This window comes from Vulpes lagopus, chromosome 4 (assembly GCF_018345385.1).
Source record: "Vulpes lagopus strain Blue_001 chromosome 4, ASM1834538v1, whole genome shotgun sequence".
Lineage (NCBI taxonomy): Eukaryota > Metazoa > Chordata > Mammalia > Carnivora > Canidae > Vulpes > Vulpes lagopus.
In genome coordinates, this window is record NC_054827.1 from 51,172,323 (window position 1) to 51,190,231 (window position 17,909).

At 43.1% G+C, this 17,909-nt stretch overlaps 1 protein-coding gene across 5 annotated transcripts in view; it reads left to right on the forward strand.

The window, feature by feature from the left end:
* TBXAS1 (thromboxane A synthase 1) overlaps window positions 1-17,909 on the forward strand; it is a 160,910-nt gene that overhangs the window by 61,909 nt on the left and 81,092 nt on the right. For all 5 annotated transcript variants that reach the window (XM_041753438.1, XM_041753435.1, XM_041753439.1 and 2 more), the window contains one exon: window positions 14,854-14,950. In XM_041753438.1, coding sequence (XP_041609372.1) covers window positions 14,854-14,950 — 97 coding nt within the window. The remainder of the gene's footprint in view (window positions 1-14,853; window positions 14,951-17,909) is intronic.

Here is a 17,909-nt window from a genome sequence, read left to right on the forward strand (position 1 = left end):
TCTCCTTTAAAAAAAATTTTTTTTTTAAATTTTGAGTAGGCTCCACACCCAGCGTGGGGCTTGAACTTACAACCCTGAGATTAAGAGTTGTATGCTCCTCAGACTGAGCCAGCCAGGTGATCCCTGGTTCTCCTTATTAATCCAAAGGCTCTTCTGTTCCAGTCTCCTATTGTCTTTCCTTGGCTGCCAAATCTCCTGCCTTAGGATATTGGCCCTAATGCCAGGTCACATCATTATTTGTTTACTGCCCTGCTCTCTTGCCAGAATGCCAGCTCTATGAGGACACAAAGTTTGTCTCTGCTTTTCTGGGATATTCCCAGTGCCCACAACAGTGCCTGACACAGAAAAGGTACCCAGGAAGTATTTATTGAATGACTAAAGAAATTACCCCTGAGCATGTGTCTTTCGGGACAAAAACCTCAACAGGAAAGTCTTGTTATTTTGCTGATTTGGGTAATTAGTATTATTTCCTTGGGACATAATGAAAGGAATTGGGGGAAAAATCTCTCATATTAAAATCAAGGTTTTGGATGGAGGGGTCTATAACCCTGCCCCATCAGTGACTATGCTTCAATTCAGTTGTGACCCCATAAAAGTACAAAATTGATTCACTGCCATGTCAGGCCATCTTGGGGTCCATGGGATAAACAGATAAGGGGAAGGTAGTGCTCTCATGACACACTCACAGGGCTCCCCTCACTCAGGTCATTCATCGGTCTCTTATGGGGTTACTAACCCTTGAGGGGTCTGTCTAGGGAGCCAGAGAGAGCACTGGATTGCAAGCCAGATCTGGGTTCTGGTCTTAGCTTGGTTGTTTCCAGCCATCGGACTAGACCGAGTGACTTAACCATCATCCCCAACCTTTAAAAACACGTGAGTGCCTGTCTCTTCCCAGATCTGACATGAGAATCAAAGGCGCACGATAGTTCATGCAGCCTGCCAAGGAGCGAGGGTGATTCCTCTGCTCCTCAGGTCAGTTTCTGAAAGGTGTTCTTGAATGATCTGGGGCCTGGGGAGAGTGCCAACTTCAGGAGCCGTCCCCAGCCAGGTGTGGGGTGATCGTCACTCCCTCCTGCTGCACGTCCTCAGGAAAGCTGGGCAGGAACGCCTCTGGCCTTTTGCACCTCTCGGGGAACCCCTGCCCCCCCTTCTCCTGGCCCTGGCAAGTGTCCAGGTGGTGCCCACTGGTCACCTCACCTCTTGGGGCCTTTATTTTCGTAGCCAAGCAATGAGGGTAGATGTTGGGATAGAATGGAGTTTCTTTCTCTAAACCATTATGATCTAGACTTTATTATTTTTTTTCTCCTGCCCTTGTTTCTCCCCTGCTATGTCTGAAATCCTTCTGCCACTGAATTCTCCTTTCTTTGGAGTCACACACCTGCTCTGATTCCTAGCCCAGGACCGAGCACGTGTCTCCCTGACACTGGGGCTCCTCCCTGACCTCATTGTCTTTTTTAGAACTGACTCTAGCTTTTGTGAAGCCCCACTATTCATATTCGGAGTCCACATGGCATTCGGAGAGAGGAGATTTTGCTACAGAGTCTCAAACAAATATATGCCCTGCACGTACTCTCTGCAACAGGACACACAGCCACCAGAACACACACACACGGTCCCCTCCGGCGCCCAGGAATCTACATGCCTGGGCATCACTGTGTGGGCGCAAATATTCAGGGACAGCCAAATGACTATTTTAATGTTTCTTTGTCCCTGCAGTGCCATCTAACTATTTATTTAGTAGCTTGATGCTGTTTGCATCAACAACTTTGCCTTATAGGCTGTTCTTCACGTTTATGATTCTTACTGTGAAAAAAATTGCTTGCCTAACATCTGTTCTGAATTTGTTTTTTCTTTATTTTTATTTATCTATTCCCTATTGAATTAAATTTGCACCAAGGACAGTAACTTGAATTGGACTCCTCAGTGTCCTTCAGGATTTCTATACACTTCAATACATCTCTTAATTACTCTTTTTTTATTGTTATGAGCTAGACATATATACCCATGCTCACATAGGCAGATTGGTTTGTAGCTTACCTCTGCCTGTCCCCCTCTGGGGAATAAGTTTTATTAACTGAATAAATTAAATGGGCGGGTATATTCAATAGAGTAGAGAGGTTTATCGTTATAGGTTTGTTTCAGATAATTTTCCCTGTGCTGCCCAGCTCCCTTTTTTCTGCCATAGCTCTGTTCCGGAGAAAGCTTGACTATAGCTTGACAGTCACAACTCACCAGGACTGGAAGGGCCACTTCATCTTACAGATGAAGAAGCTGAGGGTCAGGGCAGAGGCTAACTTCCTGCCCCAGAGCCAGACACTCAGGACAAGTAGGATACAGCCTGAACCTGAGTCTCCTGGCTGCCAGGCCTGGGGTTGTTCCTAGGCAGCATGAAGCCTCCTGGTGGACCCTGCCACCACCCACACACTGTGCCATTGCCGTGGACTTGGGCCCCTCACAAGCACGCATTTGCATGTTTTTCATGGGTGTGGCTGGCACGGGTTGGGTGAGGGATGTGCAAGAGATGGCATGCTGGCAGGGTGGGTCATTGGCAGGCCTGGCGCTCGTGGACTCCCCTGAGAGCACTGTGGTTCTCTAGCTTCTTCCAAGCTGGCTTGTGTGAACTCAGCCTGGAGTCCTCATTCACCCCCTACTGTTACCACCAGAAACCCACCCTAGGACCAACAAAGCATATTCCTGGCAGTAGCCAAGAAGGTCCCTAAAAAAGGGTAGTGAAACCTGCTTTTCTACTTGATAACCTGGGAAATCTACCAGGTTTAGGAACTGTGACCCCAAGACTCAAAGGACTAGCTCAAAGTCACAACATTCTAACTCCTGATGCAATGCTCTTTCTGCCACCAGTTCTTAGCTCATCCTCGGAGGGGCATTCCCTTCTCCCCTTCTTTGTGACCTTTCCGACACTCCTTTCAGGGTCTGGGTCCCTTTCTTCTGATGGCACAAAGACAGAGGGGACAATTTCTCCCATGTCTGGAAGAATTCACTGCTGGCTCCACCTCAGGCATTGTCCACCCAACAGATGTTTTAGTCTTGGCTATCTGTGTATGTAGCACCGAGCTGATGGCAATAGGGAGACCATCCATCCCTTACACTCACCCACCCACACACACTGACACCCACACCCCCCCACACACACCCCCACACACACAGTATCACTCATTTCTTGTTTCCTAAAGAAACATGGCATCTAATTCAGAAGAAAAACGTGGCCATGGGCCAAGTTATGTAAGAATGCCAGGTAGTAAGTGACTGAATACATGATTAACCAGACAACCTGAAGCCATGACTTGGGTAAGAATCACGGGCCAGTGAAGGCAGATGCTTCCTGGAAGAGGCAGTACTTGAGCTTGATCTTGAGGAGCAATAACAGGGAGATGAGGATGATGAAGGAAGAGTCCTACCCAATAAGAACAGTGAGAGAAAGACCTTGGGGCAAGAATGGTTGGAGTAAGAGAAGTTGACCATCTGGACATGGGAACAAAGATGGGGCAGTGACCTAGTCCATATTGACCTATGACCCTGAAATGAGATTAGAGGCTCTCTGCTGACTTCACTCTCAGTGGCTGGACAAGTCTTCCCCTAAAGGGGGATCTGAGAAGCTCTTCTCAGTGTCACTACATTACAGAACGTCTGATTCAAATGCAATCTTTGGCAGAGCCATTGAGTTGGAGTGGGGAGGTGATCTAAGAATTCTGCATCCTCAGCTGTCCCCCAGGTATCTGTGCAGAGCCAGAACTGAGATCACGGTGACAGCCACAAAGGTAGACACACAGTGAAGAAGCCAGTAGAGCAGCCCTGCAGATGGACACCTCTTCCATAGCTGTAGAAGAGAAATAGGAAGACTGGGCCACAGGTTTTAGAAGGAACAGGGACCGGGTGTCTTTTGGAATGCAGGATAAAGGTGAATAAAGAGAAATAAGATCCTGAGGTTTCAAGTCTGGCTTCAAATCAGCTGGCCTCAGGGTTTGGGAAGTCAGGAGGATATGAAGTGATTTCCCAGAACAAGAGAGGCAAATTCAGAACCATTCCGCCATTTATTCCTATGTATGAGGTGCTCTACTAGCTTCTCAGGGATGCGAGGGAAAAAAGAATAAGGCTTTATGCTCAAAGAATTCATAGTAGTAAGGAGCTCATCGATCAATAAAACAGAATGAGATACAAATCCATGGAGGAGTGGACCAGGTGCTATAGAAACTGCAAGGCTCCACAGAAGATGGGACAGGTGACTCAACTATAAGAAAGGGTTTTCCAAACTAACAAGATGGAGCCCAGGAAAATTGCGTGTGAAAGAATGGGGCATGGAGATACACTGCAAATTTGTGGGAACACAGATAACCCTTTTTATAGCAACTGTATGTGGCTGTGGTTCCCAAACTATGTGCTAAGACAACCCAGGGTGCCCCGGTGAATTAACCGGGGCTTCCTGGGACATTTTAAATATTCATGAGGAACACAGTGACATCTGTTGGTCACTGTGAGAAGTACTTCCAATTTATGTGGATTCCTTATTCCAATATCAACTAAATTGTTAGAACACGAATAACTATTGAGTTGTTTGGACTGTTGGGTACTTCCTTTGGCTTTGGGGGTGGGCGGGCTGTGAAAAGCTCCTGAGTCACTATGGGTGCCATGAATTGAGAAAATTTGGGGACCTTGGTGGAAGGAAATAGGCAGAGAAAGAGGTTATGGCTCCTGCAGGGCCCCTTGTGACAGGCCAAGAAGCTTGGACTTGTTACTTCAAACAATGGAGAGACAACATAGGCAACTTCTGCTTTCAAAGGTAGACTTGGCTTGGAGGGAGGAGTTGGTTTGGAGGCAGAGCCCATTGGGAGCTACCGCAGTGGTCCTCATGAGAGAGGCATTAGAGGTTGGCACTGGAATACCCATTACGGAACTCCTACTGCATGCCCACAACTATAATCAGGGCTAGACACCAAAGATAAATAAAATAAGGTCCCTTTGTTCAAAGGGAAACAAGTGGAAAGTGGAGAACCGCTAGCAGTTAACCAGGCAGGAAAACAAGAAGCAGGGCTACTGTTCCAGAAAAGTGGAAGGAACAGCATGTGCAAAGGTGTGGAGGTGAGGGATGATGGAGAGTTTAGGTGAATCGTCCTGGCTCTTGGGGTGACCGAGAATAGGGAGGGACAAGGCTGAAGAACAGGCAGGGGCCAGGTTGTGAGGGATGCTGTTGTCCATGCTGAAGACTCCCAGAGGCCTTGATGGTGACCAACCACTGAAGGGTTTTTAAATAAAGGAGCAGTACAATTAGATTTGCGTTTTACAAAGTCCTAGGTGGATAACTGAGTCGGGATCCATGTGTAGACAAGCAGCAGGTTTATCTAAACTTTACTGGGGGCAAAACATTCTCACGTTTCTCATCCGATCCCCATAGTAGGCCTCTTTTATTTAAGACCCTGGCTTGGGAATGCTGTGGTTTGCTCAAGGTGACACAGCTGTTAAACCACAGGGCAGAGCCTTGAGCCAAGTCTCCGCAGCTGCACCCCTGCCAACCCCCACCCTGACTCTTGAAGGGCCAATCCAGTGAGACATGCCCCTACTTTTTGTGTTTTTCTTATTACAAAAGTCACACACACTCATTATAAAATACTGGGACATTAAAGAAATACACAACGTGAGAAGTAAATACCCCCATAACTTCCTGCAAATATATCTCCTTCTAGACTTTTTCCAGGGATATTATTAACGTGCCCTAGCATAGTGCCTGACACAGAGTATGTGCTCAATAGATGCTTGATGAATGAACTAATAGTCAGTTCAGCTATTATTCACTGACACAACTATACGTACTATTTTACAATGTCCTTTTCTGCTCAGCTGTGTAGCCTGGGCATCCTCTCGCGTTGGTTTCTGTAGGTGCCTCCGATGAACAGCCCAGAGGGCTTGACCGGCCCTTCTGGAACAGGGCCAGGCAGCCCAGAGGCCAGTACTAGCAGGCTACCCTGCCTCGGTGCCCCGAAGGCAATCATCCACTATCTTGATTGAACTGACTGATCAGTTTAAAACAAACAAACAAACAAACAAACAAACAAAGGAAACCAAAACCAAAAAAACCTGCTAATTAAACAAACAGGTGGATTTTCTTGTTTGCATGATACCTCACTAATTTGCCGAAATTTTCTCTTCAACCAGTCGCTTTGGAGTTCCATAAGCAAATTCTTCTGTGCATAAATAAATCTAAATGAATGATTGGCCAGGAGCTTTTACCTCAAAGGTGAAGCTAGAACTTACCTTTGGTAATTGGGCTGGCGGGGCGGAGCGGGGGGGGGGCGGGGGTCTGGGCCACAAAACAAGAAGATGCTCTGAGTTTCCTCCTTTAAAAGACCTCACCTAAAAAATAATAATAATAATAAATAGAATAAAATAAATAAATAAATAAAAGACCCCACCTGAGCAGGTGGTGGCTCGGTCTCACACACCTGCTAAGCCCTGGGGCTGCTCCACCGACCAGGCGGCCTCGCAGAAGCGCATCCCCTGGAACCAAACCATCCCCATGCCCAACTGTCGGTTGGGCAGTGGGGAGGGGCTCTGGTTCCATCATTGTCCTGACCTTGGGCACCTTCTTTCACTTGGTCTCAGGGTCCTCTTCTGAAAAGTGGGTACAGTAACTACCGCCTCCATGTCCCAGGAGGATGAAAGGAGATGACGCGGCCAGGGCACCTGGAACCAGGCCTGGCAGGGAGTAAGCACTCAGTAAATGCAAACAGTGGTGGTTTGCTCCAAGGTTCTGAGGACGGTCCCCAACCCAGCCGAATACTTCACTGGCTGATTTCAGGGATCTAGGAAGTTCCTCCACGCTCTATAGAGAGTAGACTTAAAATGCCAAGACCTGTGATTTCCTTTTTAATTTGTGGGATTACTAGCATTCGAAGCCACACCAGAGTGCAGAGATTGTCCTGTTTTGCTCCCATATTTCAGAGACGAGGAAGCTGGAGCCCAGAATTAGGCTTTACAGAGTTTGCCTGTGGTGGTTGAGCGAGTTGCAGTGCTGGCTGAGTCTAGACCCAGCCTCCCGGGCTCTGGTGTGTATCACTGGGCAGCGTGCCACCCATCTGGGGAAGCAGTAGGATGCCCCCATACATTCACACTGATGTACAAGACTGAGGTCAACCCCCCTCGGGGAAATGTTTTGAACAGCAGAAGGGAATCAGGTATTCACAAAGTTGAGGAAAAGGGAGCACCATATTGGTTAGGACTTCTGGGTTACAGATGGTAGATGCCCAACACAAGAGAACTGAAGCATACAAGCTAACTGAACTGTGGAGGACCCATGGGTGGCTGCAGCAGGTGGAGCCTCAAACCCAACTTTGTACTTCCTCGACACCCTGTTTGTCTGAAATGTCTGCTTGTCCCTGTTAGCCCCTCCTGCAGGCAGTTCTTACCATGTGGTAGAAAGATGGCCAGCCATAGCCCTATACTCATAGATTCCCGAAAGTTTAGCAGCTTCAGGAGAAAGACAAAGCTTTCTGCTGCAGTCCCCATGTGTCCATCCCAGGAAGGATTCCGACTGGCCCTGGTTGGGGCACGTGTCCACCCCAGAACCACTCACTGTTGCCAAGGCGATGAGATACCGTGATTGGCATGGCTGGGTGGCGAGTCCATGCGCATGGTCGGATGCTGGGGATGGACTTGGGGGCTGGAATGGCAGGGTGCTATCACTGACCACTCCTCCGGGGTGCACACAATGGGGGAGGGTCTTCCTGAAAAAGGGCTGGGCACACAGGAGCTCTGGAGCCCTCCCAGGCACCCAAAGGGAAAGTCTGAAAAGCAATCTTTGTTATGTTTTTCTCTGCTCAAAAATCTTTCCAGGAGTTCCTCAAACTACAGATGAGTGTTTGTGTAAATATAAATTCACAAGATTACACAATTTACATGTAAAATGGGGCCAGTTTTCTCACGAGGTTCATAAACCAGCTCTGAAGCAATTCTGAAGGAATTGTGACAAAATTGTTTTTAGCATTAGCAATATTACTAGAAAAAAAGCACAAAGACTCCCAAGGTGCTCACTTGGAAAGGACAACTTCCATTTGGGTGTAGAAGTATTTTGTTGTTGTTGTTGTTTTAAAATCCAGATTATATGTAAAATTATTTCAGTAATAACTAAATCAAAAAAAAAAACTAAATCAATACAAACACATGATCAAAATGTGTGTGCACCCTAGTGTAAATGCTTTTGTTTTAGGTCTAAGAATATAGGGAAATGAGAGTGAGTGTGAACTTTGGTTAAACATAGAGCAGGATTTTTAACTTGGGGTTTGTGGGTCCCCATCCTGGTTAATGTCAGTTACCTCAAGACTCCCTTGGGAACTTGTTAAAATTAAAGGGCCTGGGTTCCACCACAGAGACTCTGGTCAGACAGGTCTGGGTGGGGCCAGGTATTATTTTCTGAGTTTTGATCAGCCATTAAGGCTGAGAATCACTCCCTTCAGACAGTATTTCCCAGAGTGTGGGAGTTGCCTCTTGGCATCAGAATCTGGAGAGCCTATGATAATGCAGATTCTTGGCTCCTCCCAGGCCTACTGGATCTGACTTGGTGAGGAGCAGAGCTGTGACTGTATAGTTCATTAAGCTCTCAGGTGGCTTAAAACATTTCTTTGTTTTGTGATAATTATAGATTCATAAGAAGTTTCCAAAAAAAAAAAAAAAAAAAAGGTACAGAGAGGTCCAGGGTGCCTTTTGACCCGTTTCCCCCAGGGATGACCTCTTACATAACTAGAGTACATTATCAAACCAGGAAACTGACACTGGTACAACCCACAATTATTATTTAGATTTTATCAGGTTTACACAAACTTGTGTGTGTGTGTGTGTGTGTGTGTGTGTGTGTGTGTGTGTGTAGTTCTAGGTGATTTTATCACATGTGTAACCACTACTGCAACCAAGATACAAAATTGTCTCATCACCACAAGCCTCTCTGGCGCCACCCTATAGAGCCACACCAACTCATCACCACTCCCATACCTATCCTTCTAGCAACTACTAATTTCTTCTCCTTCTCTACAATTTTGTTATTTCAGATATAAACAGAATCCTATGTCACCTATCTAGATTGGCTTTTCTCACATAATTCCCTTGTGATCCATCCAAATCATCTCATGTATCAATAGTTTGAGTTTTTAGACCGTTGCATAGTATTCCACTATGGGGATGTGCCACTCTTTGTCTAACCTTCGTCTGTTGAAGAACATTTGGGTTGTTTGCAGTTTTGGGATCTAGGTCTACGATAAGAGAAACTGCCATGAACATTCATGAACATGGTTTAGTGTGGACATAAATTTTCATTTATCTGGGATAAATGCCCAAGAATGCTATTGCCAGGTCATGTGGTAAGTGCATGTTTAGTTTTATAAGAAACTTCCAAACTATTTTCCAAAGAGGCTGTACCATTATATGTCCACACCACCAATGCATGAATGATCTGGTTTCTCCACATGCTCATCAGCATTTGATGTCACTATTCTTTTTTATTTTAACCATTCTGATAAATGTGTATTGAATTTTCATTGTGGTTTTAATTTGCATTTCCCTCATGACCAATGATGTTGCATTTCCCTCATGAACATGATGTTTTCATGTGCTTCCTTGGCATCTGTATATCATCTTTGGTGAAATATTTTTTCTTGACTTTTTTGCCCATTTTGGGGTAAGGTTGATTTTATTTATTCATTCATTCATTCATTCATTCATTTAGAACATGCACAAGCAGGGAGAGGGGAAAAGGGCGAGACAGAATCCCAGACTCCCCACTGACTGTGGAGCCTGACATGAGGCTCCATCTCATTGTCCCTGAGATCATGACCTGAGCCAAAATCAACAGTGAAATGCTAACCAACTGAGCCACCCAAGCACCCCTGCCCATTTTTTATTGGATTGCTTTTTAACTATTGAGTTTTAAGAGTTCTTCATATATTCTAGATGGAAGTCCTTTGTCAGATATATGGTTTACAAATATTTTCTCCTAGTCTGTCAATTGTCTTTTCATCTTGATAGGGTTTATTTTTATTTTGATTAAGTTCAATTGATCAATCTTTGTCTTTTATGGATTGTATATTTGTTCTTAAGCCTAAGAACTCTTTGCCTGTCCTAGATCCCAAAGATTTTTCCCCTTTTTTTCTAGAAGCTTTATGTTTTACATTTAACTCTGTGATCTACTTTGAGTTGATTTTTGTAGAAGGCGTGAGGCTCATTTTTTTGCCAATATATGGCCAACTATTCCAGTTCCACTTGTTGGAAGGCTATGCTTACTCCATTGAGTTGTTTTGTGTCCTTGTCAAAAACCAGTTGAGGATATTTGTGTGGGTCTATTTCTAGGTTCTCTATTCTGTTCCATTCATCTATGTGTCTATTTCTCTGCCAATACCACACATTCTTGGCTACTGCAGCCAAGTCTTGGAATCTGGTAGACTGATTCCTCCCACTTCACTTTTTTTTTTCCAAAATGGATATAGTTATTTGAAGTCCTTTGCCTTTCCATATATATTTTAGAATAAGCCTATCTATGCCTACAAAAAGTTTGCTGTGCTTTTTATAGGAATTGCACAGAGCCTATGGATCCGTTTTGAAAGAACTGACAGTGTGGAGTCTTCCAATCCATGAACATGCTATATTTATTTATTTAGGTCTTCTTTATTTCCTCTACATTTTAAATGGCATTGTATTAATTTTGGATTCAATGTGTTCATTGTTGGAATATAGAAATACTATTGATTTCATGTGCTGATCTTGAATACTGAAAACTTGTTGAACTCACTTATTAGTTCAGGATTTTTTTTTTAATTCTTTGGTATTTTTCTATGTGGACAATGCTGTCATCTGAGAGTAGAGGACAATGCTTGTTCCTTTCCAATCTAAATGTTTTTTATTTATTTTTTCTTGCCTTATTGCAAGTTCTAGAACTATGCTGAATAACAGCAGTGAGGGTGGACATCCTTGCCTTGTTCCCAATCTTAGGAAAACACACTCTTTCACTGTTAAGTGTGATGTCAGCTCTTTTTTGTAGATTTCTTGTAGATACTTTTTAAGTTGAGAAATTTCCCTTTTCTACATGAGAATTTTTATTATGAACAAGTGCTAGATTTTGTCAAATGTTCTTTTCTACATCAACTGAATAACCACGTAATTTTATTTTTTATGCAATATATATGTAGATCATTTTGATTTTTTTAAAAAAAATATTGAACCAGCCTCAGCCTGGAGTATTTGGGTGGCTCAGTCAGTTAAGCATCTGACTCTTGATTTTGGCTCAGGTCATAATCTCAGGGTCATGAGATTGAGCCTGGTGTTGGGCTCCATGCTCAGTGAGGAGTCTGCTTGAGATTCTTGCCCCCTCCCCTACCCTTTCCCCCACTTATGTTCACTCTCTCTCTTTAAATAAATAAATAAATAAATAAATAAATAAATAAATAAATAAATAAAATCTTTGTGAAAAATATTGAACCAGTCATGTATACCTAGAATAAACACCACTTGGTTGTGGTGTATAATTCTTTCTATAGATTGCAGGCTTCGATCTGTTGATATTTTGTTGAAGATTTTTGTATCCAGGTTCTAAGAAATACTGATCTAGTTTTCTTTTTTTGTACTGTCTTTTTCTGGCTTTAGTATCAGGGTAATCCTGGCTTCATAAATGGAGTTGGGGATTATTCCTTCCTCTTTTATTTTCTGGAAGAGTGTGTAAAATTGTTAATTATTCTTTAAATGTTTGGTAGAATGCTCCACTGAAACCATCTGAGCTGGGAGACGTCTTTTTCAAGAAATTTAAAATTATGGATTCAATTTCTTTTATGGTTATGGGATTATTCACATTGTTTATTTCATCTTGGATGAGTTTTAGTAGCTTGTAGTTCTCAAGGAATTTGTTCATTTCTTTTAAGTTGTCAAATTTATTAGTGTGACATTGTTATAGTAGTCTCATAGTATTTTAATGGTTGTAGAATCTGTAGTGATGTCCCATTTCGTTCCTGATATTGGTGATTTGTGTCTTGACTCTTTTTTATCTTTGTTAACTTGTGTCTTGACTCTTTTTATCCTTGTCAGTCTTGCTAGCTGTTTATTAGTTTTATTGAGTTTTTTCCAAGAGCTAATTTTTTTGTTTCATTAAATATTTTTCTGTTTTCAAATTCATTCATTTCTGCCCTTGTCTTTATTATTTCCTTCCTTCCATTTGATTTAGGTTTTTTGCTCTTTTTCTAATTGCTTGAGGTAGGAACTTAGATTATTCACTTATGATTTTTCTTTTTTTCTAAGATAGTACTTAATGCTACAAATTTCTGTCTCAACACTACTTTAGCTACAGACATAAATTTCAATTTGTTATCTAATTATAATAGAGTGATGTATTTGTTTTCTTTCATTCTATTTCTTGTTTCATTTGTTTTTCCTTCTTATGGGTTACTTGAACGTTTTTTAGAATTCCTTTATGACATTAAAATTTTTTTCTATATCACTTTGTGTAGTGTCCTTAGTAGTTGCATAAATATACATATGTAATTTTTCAGTCTACTGCTATACCACTTTGAGTGATGTGAAGAAATTTTACTTCCATTTTGGTCCCTTTACCTGCATTATTTCTTAATATAATTATCTTAAGCATTATCTCTAAGTATACAGAACCCCATATCATATGGTGTTATCTTTTTTTTTTCAACCATCAAGTATGATCTGAGAAACTCATGAGAAGGTTAGTCTGTTATTTTTTAGGCACTCCATATTATTCTTTCCTTGCTGAAGTTCCAAGCTTCCTTCTGTTATTATTTCCCTACTGTTTGGAGAACTTCCTTTACCGTTATTTAAGGGTAGATCTGCTAGTGACACATTTTCTTAGTATTCCTTCATCTGAAAACGCTGTTATTTCTTCTTTCCTGAAGTATATTTTCTCCTGGTATAGGACTTGTGATCGACAGGCCTCTTCTTTCAGCATTTGAGAACTATCCCACTTTCTTCTGGCCTCCATGGTTTCTGATGATAAATCTGCTTTCCTTTGAATTGGTGTCCCCTATAAATAATCCATCCATTCTCCTAGCTGCTTTCAAGATTATTTTTCTGTTCTTAGTTTTCAGAAGTTTAATTATGATATGTCTTGACATGGGTTTCTATGGGTTCCTCCTATAGAGGATTCACTCAGCGTCTTGTTTATGTTTTTTGCCAAATGGGAGAAATTTTCAGTGATTATTTCTTCAAATCCAGGTGGCTTTTAAGCATATTTTATATTTGAGAAGCTTTGCTCTAGAGTGGATTTCAGGGGTCCTGGAACCCCTCAAATTGTATACAAAATGCTGTAAATATCCATGTTTCTTAGGGAATGTCTGCAGCTTTCACTAGATTCTCTAGAGGTCCATGAAACTCGCCATAAATTTCATGAAAGGATTGTTTTATAGCCATATTGAGTTGTTTGTGGTCTTCTTGATTAAGAAACAATAAAAACTACTTGGTATACTTTCTTTCCTTCTACCATATCTTTTGAATTTCTGTTTCCCAAAGATTGCCCCCCCCCAATTTTGGAAAATATGATCATTCAGGTGAATATTTTCTGAGTGCCTAATATATGCCAGCCAAATTTTCCCCCCATTTTCCCCCTAGTCAGTGAGAAGAGGAGTTTTAAAAATTAAAGCCATTTTTAGCTTTTGAAAAGTTCTCAGCGACTAAGAATTCAGAATAAACTTTGCTGCTTTCATATCTTGTGACTTTACTCTTTAAAATCTATTCCTTACTGCTCTGAGCTGAATATGACAATGGTCACATTATATCCTGAAAGTACAATTTTGTAGACTAAAGACATGGCATTATGCAGTGGATCCATTTATCATCACCACTCAAGTTTGCTTCATACAGTTGGTAGCCAAACACTCCTAGTTTCTCCAAGCAGACTCATCCCTGGACAGTTGCACACAGATCCCTCACCCTCTTTGCCACTCACATTCCTAAACTAGCCCCTGCTTATCTTTTGGAATTCAGTTTGAGACGCACCACCTCTGGGAAGCCTTTATTCTCCCAGCACCAAGTTGGATGTGCCTCCAATGTTACCCCTGCTTGCCAGATGTCACACTGTGTGCTGATTACCTATCACTCCCATCAGACTGTGCGACCCTTGACAACTGTGACTGGGTCTTTGTTGCTTTTATGCCCCTGGTACTTTAATAAACGTAACCAGACATGTACTCAAGTGCCAATTCCACTCAGAGTTCACTAACACCAGCTGACTGGCTGCTCCTTTCCTCCATTTCTTCATTAATGTCAGAAATGTCTGCTGAACTACTTCATGCACAGGTGTGGCAACCAGATGTTCATCCCTTCATCAGCAGATTTGATCTTTCCCAAATTTTCACAGAATTTATTAATTCACTTTAGATTTTTTCCAAGGATCAATATATAAGTGTTTTGGCTTTTTTTTTTTTTTGCTAGAGTATCTGTCTCCCCATTTTTAGACAATATGGACTACACTGACCTCTGCCATTTTTACTTACTACTGGGTCTTATGAATTCTTTAATATTGTGGTTGCATTTACAGATATATCTTTTCTATTGGGCTATGAGCTTCTTAGGATGCTCTGGGGGCGGGGGGAGGATCTGGGACTCTCCCCAGAGTTTCCAAGGCCTGGTGCAAGGTGGATTCCAGAAATGTTTGTGGAATGAAATTTGATGCTAGATCATCACAGCTATACTATTCCTCATGATTAGCACACGTATTTCCACATCTTCTCCACACCTTTACTTCCTATTTGTCTTTTATTCTTCATTCTAAGCATGGGGAATTCTTTTTGGAAAGGGGAAATTGGTAGATAAATACAGAACATTTTAAAGTAATTTTTCTTATTCCCTCAGGTACTATCTTGGTCGCCGGATGTTTATTGTTATCTCTGAGCCAGACATGATCAAGCAGGTGTTGGTTGAGAACTTCCATAACTTTACCAACAGAATGGTATGTAGTTTTCTCTCTGCATATGGATGAATGGGGAATCATTTCTAAGATTCAAGGACTGCACATCACATCTAATAGGGATGTGATTGGGGCCCTTATCGGGTTTAGATCAGTTTGACTCAAAATAGCTCTCCAAAGAATTCAGGTTTTCAAAAGAGACGCACAGGACTGGTAGAAAAGAATGGCATTTGCATTTAAGAAATGCTTCAAGAAAGCTAAAGCTCAAGAGAAGTTCTGGCTAATAAAAATGCTAAAACCAGAAGGGTTTTTTTAAAGCTTGTGCTCAAAGCTAGAAGAATCCAGAGGGCGCAGGTCAAGTGACTGAGGAAGACAGAGGAAGGTTAATAAATATCAGAGGGAAAGCAGAATTTCAAGCCTCTTGTGCTTCCATCTTTCCCAGAGCGTATAAAAGTCTTAAGGCCAGAAAGGGAAGACAAGCAACATTACAAGGGAAATTTGTCCCCTTGTAGCTGGAGAAGCCTGTAAGGGGGCTCCCCAGGGTCGGTTCAATCCAATCCACTAAAGAATGTGTACATTCCATCTTTTTGAGAAAGTACATATCCTCCTACTTTTTATCTTTGTTGAGGACTCTTAAAGAATGAAAGAGTTGACTAATAGTGGCACATGTTAGTGTTGTTCCTATTCCCCAAAGATGAAGAGGATAGGAATTCTAGCAGAGAAGACCACTAATCTCTATGTTGATTCTTGGAAAGATTCTAACATGAATGAATGAACACTTGCTTGTGAAAATTGAGGGAATCACAATCTTTCTTGGGGGAGGGGACAAATTAAACTCAACTACCATTCTTATAGGAATAATAGGTAATATATGCACTTTTCTCAGTTATTTGGCAAGCTTTTGCACACCCACCATATGCCAGGTGCTGTTTAGGTGCTGATTTTAAAGAGCTAGAAGATGCAGGCTTGTCCTGAAAGAGCTCACAGTCTAGTGACAGTGGGAGACAGGTGAATAAACCAGTATTCTATGGTCTGGTTATGTGTGCTGCAGTGGGAACCACTGTGCCATCCAGGATGGTGCCAGGGGAAGGCTTATTAGATAGATCTCTGGGGCTGAGTCTTAAAGGTATTAGCATAGCTCCCCTGCATTCTGTGCTGGTTGAGCCACCCAGAGTGGGGTTTTTTTCCTCATAAAATTTCATGAGGACGTATGAGATTGGTACAATTATCATTTCTATTTTCTAGACAGGGAGACTAAGACACAGAGGGCTTAAGTGACAGCCCTGGTCACGTGACTAACAGGAGGAAGAGCAGGGAACCTCGTGCCACCCCCCACGACTCAAGTCCGTACTGCCCCACTACCAACAGCTGCCTTGGGATTGTCAAGGTGTCACTGAGTAGTTAGGTGCTCACCCCCAACAAGCTCATCTTCTGGCCCCAGGGTGTCATGCCCAATTCCAGTTATCACATGGCCATTAGAAGGAGGTGACTGCCTGGCCTGTTAACACTGTCACCTCAGGGTAGCTAAAAGAATTGCAGAAGTTTAACTTCTCCGCTGCCTCCCCAAATGTGATGTTGCTACTCTGCTGTTCAAAGTCTCCTGAAGTTCTCTTCTGGGGTGCTGCTGGGATCTTAGGGACGGAGGCTGATGGTCAAGTGCAGTTGTAGCATACAGCTCTGCCGGATTCAGTAAGGAATGTCGATTAAAGAAGCGGGGAAGCCAGTGAGTCCCAGGACCTGGACCCCCAAGTTGCATCCCAGCAGGCAGGGAAGGCACCCCTGAGCCCCCCTGGCAGTGACATGGGACCTAGCAACCACATATCTCTGTATTGCTTCATGTGACACCCGGATGTCTCCAGGGCACGAGCCCCTGAGAGCTGACCTGGAAGAGGGCTGTGCACTGACATGCTGGGGACATACGCTCAGCACACAAGTTCAAGCAGGGAGCACAAAAGAAAGTTGCCTCAGCTTCAGCCAGTTTCTACTGCAAACCATTTGTTTGTCCTGACTTTTTCCATCCCCTAGATCATTTTTTTTTCTACTTCCCAGACTACGATTCCCCAGAATATGGTTCCTTTTACCTTCTTCTACTGCACACAATGCCCTTGGGATAAAGTTCAAGCTCTCCAGATGAGACTGAAGGGCCTTTGTAATTTAGATCCATGACATATGCTCCAACCTGGCCTCTCACTGTTCCCCAAGGCAGGCTGTGGCTCCAGCGGGACCAACCCCTCCATTCTCTCTGCGTCCTGCTCTGGAGAGTCCTGCCCCTGTGCCTTTGCTCAGGCTGCCGCACTAGCTACAACTGGAGGCAGCGTAAGAGTGGATCTTGTGTTTGCTACCAAAGTGAGCTGGAGTAGATCATTCAGCTTTTTAAGCTTCTCATTCCTCCTTTGGAAAAGGGGGATCAGATCTACCTCACTGGGCTGCTGTGAGGCCAACTGAGGTCACACAGACAACCCCGCCTTCTACTCTGCAAGCATTAGCTGCTCTCAATAGGAAGACCCTCCACTCCTTCTACAGCCACTCGACCCTTCCCCAAGGCTCTCCTTAAATTCTGGCTCTTCCAAGAAGCCTTCCCTACTTCAGTCCACATTTGCCTTTCCCCTTGTTCTGAACCCTCGCAGCATTTGTCGTGTACACCACATCATCATGGACCCCATTGTGCCTTCTTTTTTAAATATTTTATTTAATTTATTTATTCATGAGATACACAGAGAGAGACAGAGAGAGGCAGAGACACAGGCAGAGGGAGAAGCAGGCTCCACACAGGAAGCCTGACATGGGACTCGATCCCGGGTCTCCAGGATCACACCCTGGGCTGAAGGCAGGTGCTGAACCACTGAGCCACTCAGGGATCCCCACCCATTGTGCCTTCTATTTGCAGTTAAATGAAGGTATGGCTTCCATGCTAACTTGATTATTGGCTCCTTCAGGGTGGTGTTCTTTTTAATACCCATGGCCCAAACACAGGATGACTATTCAGTACCCAATATATTCT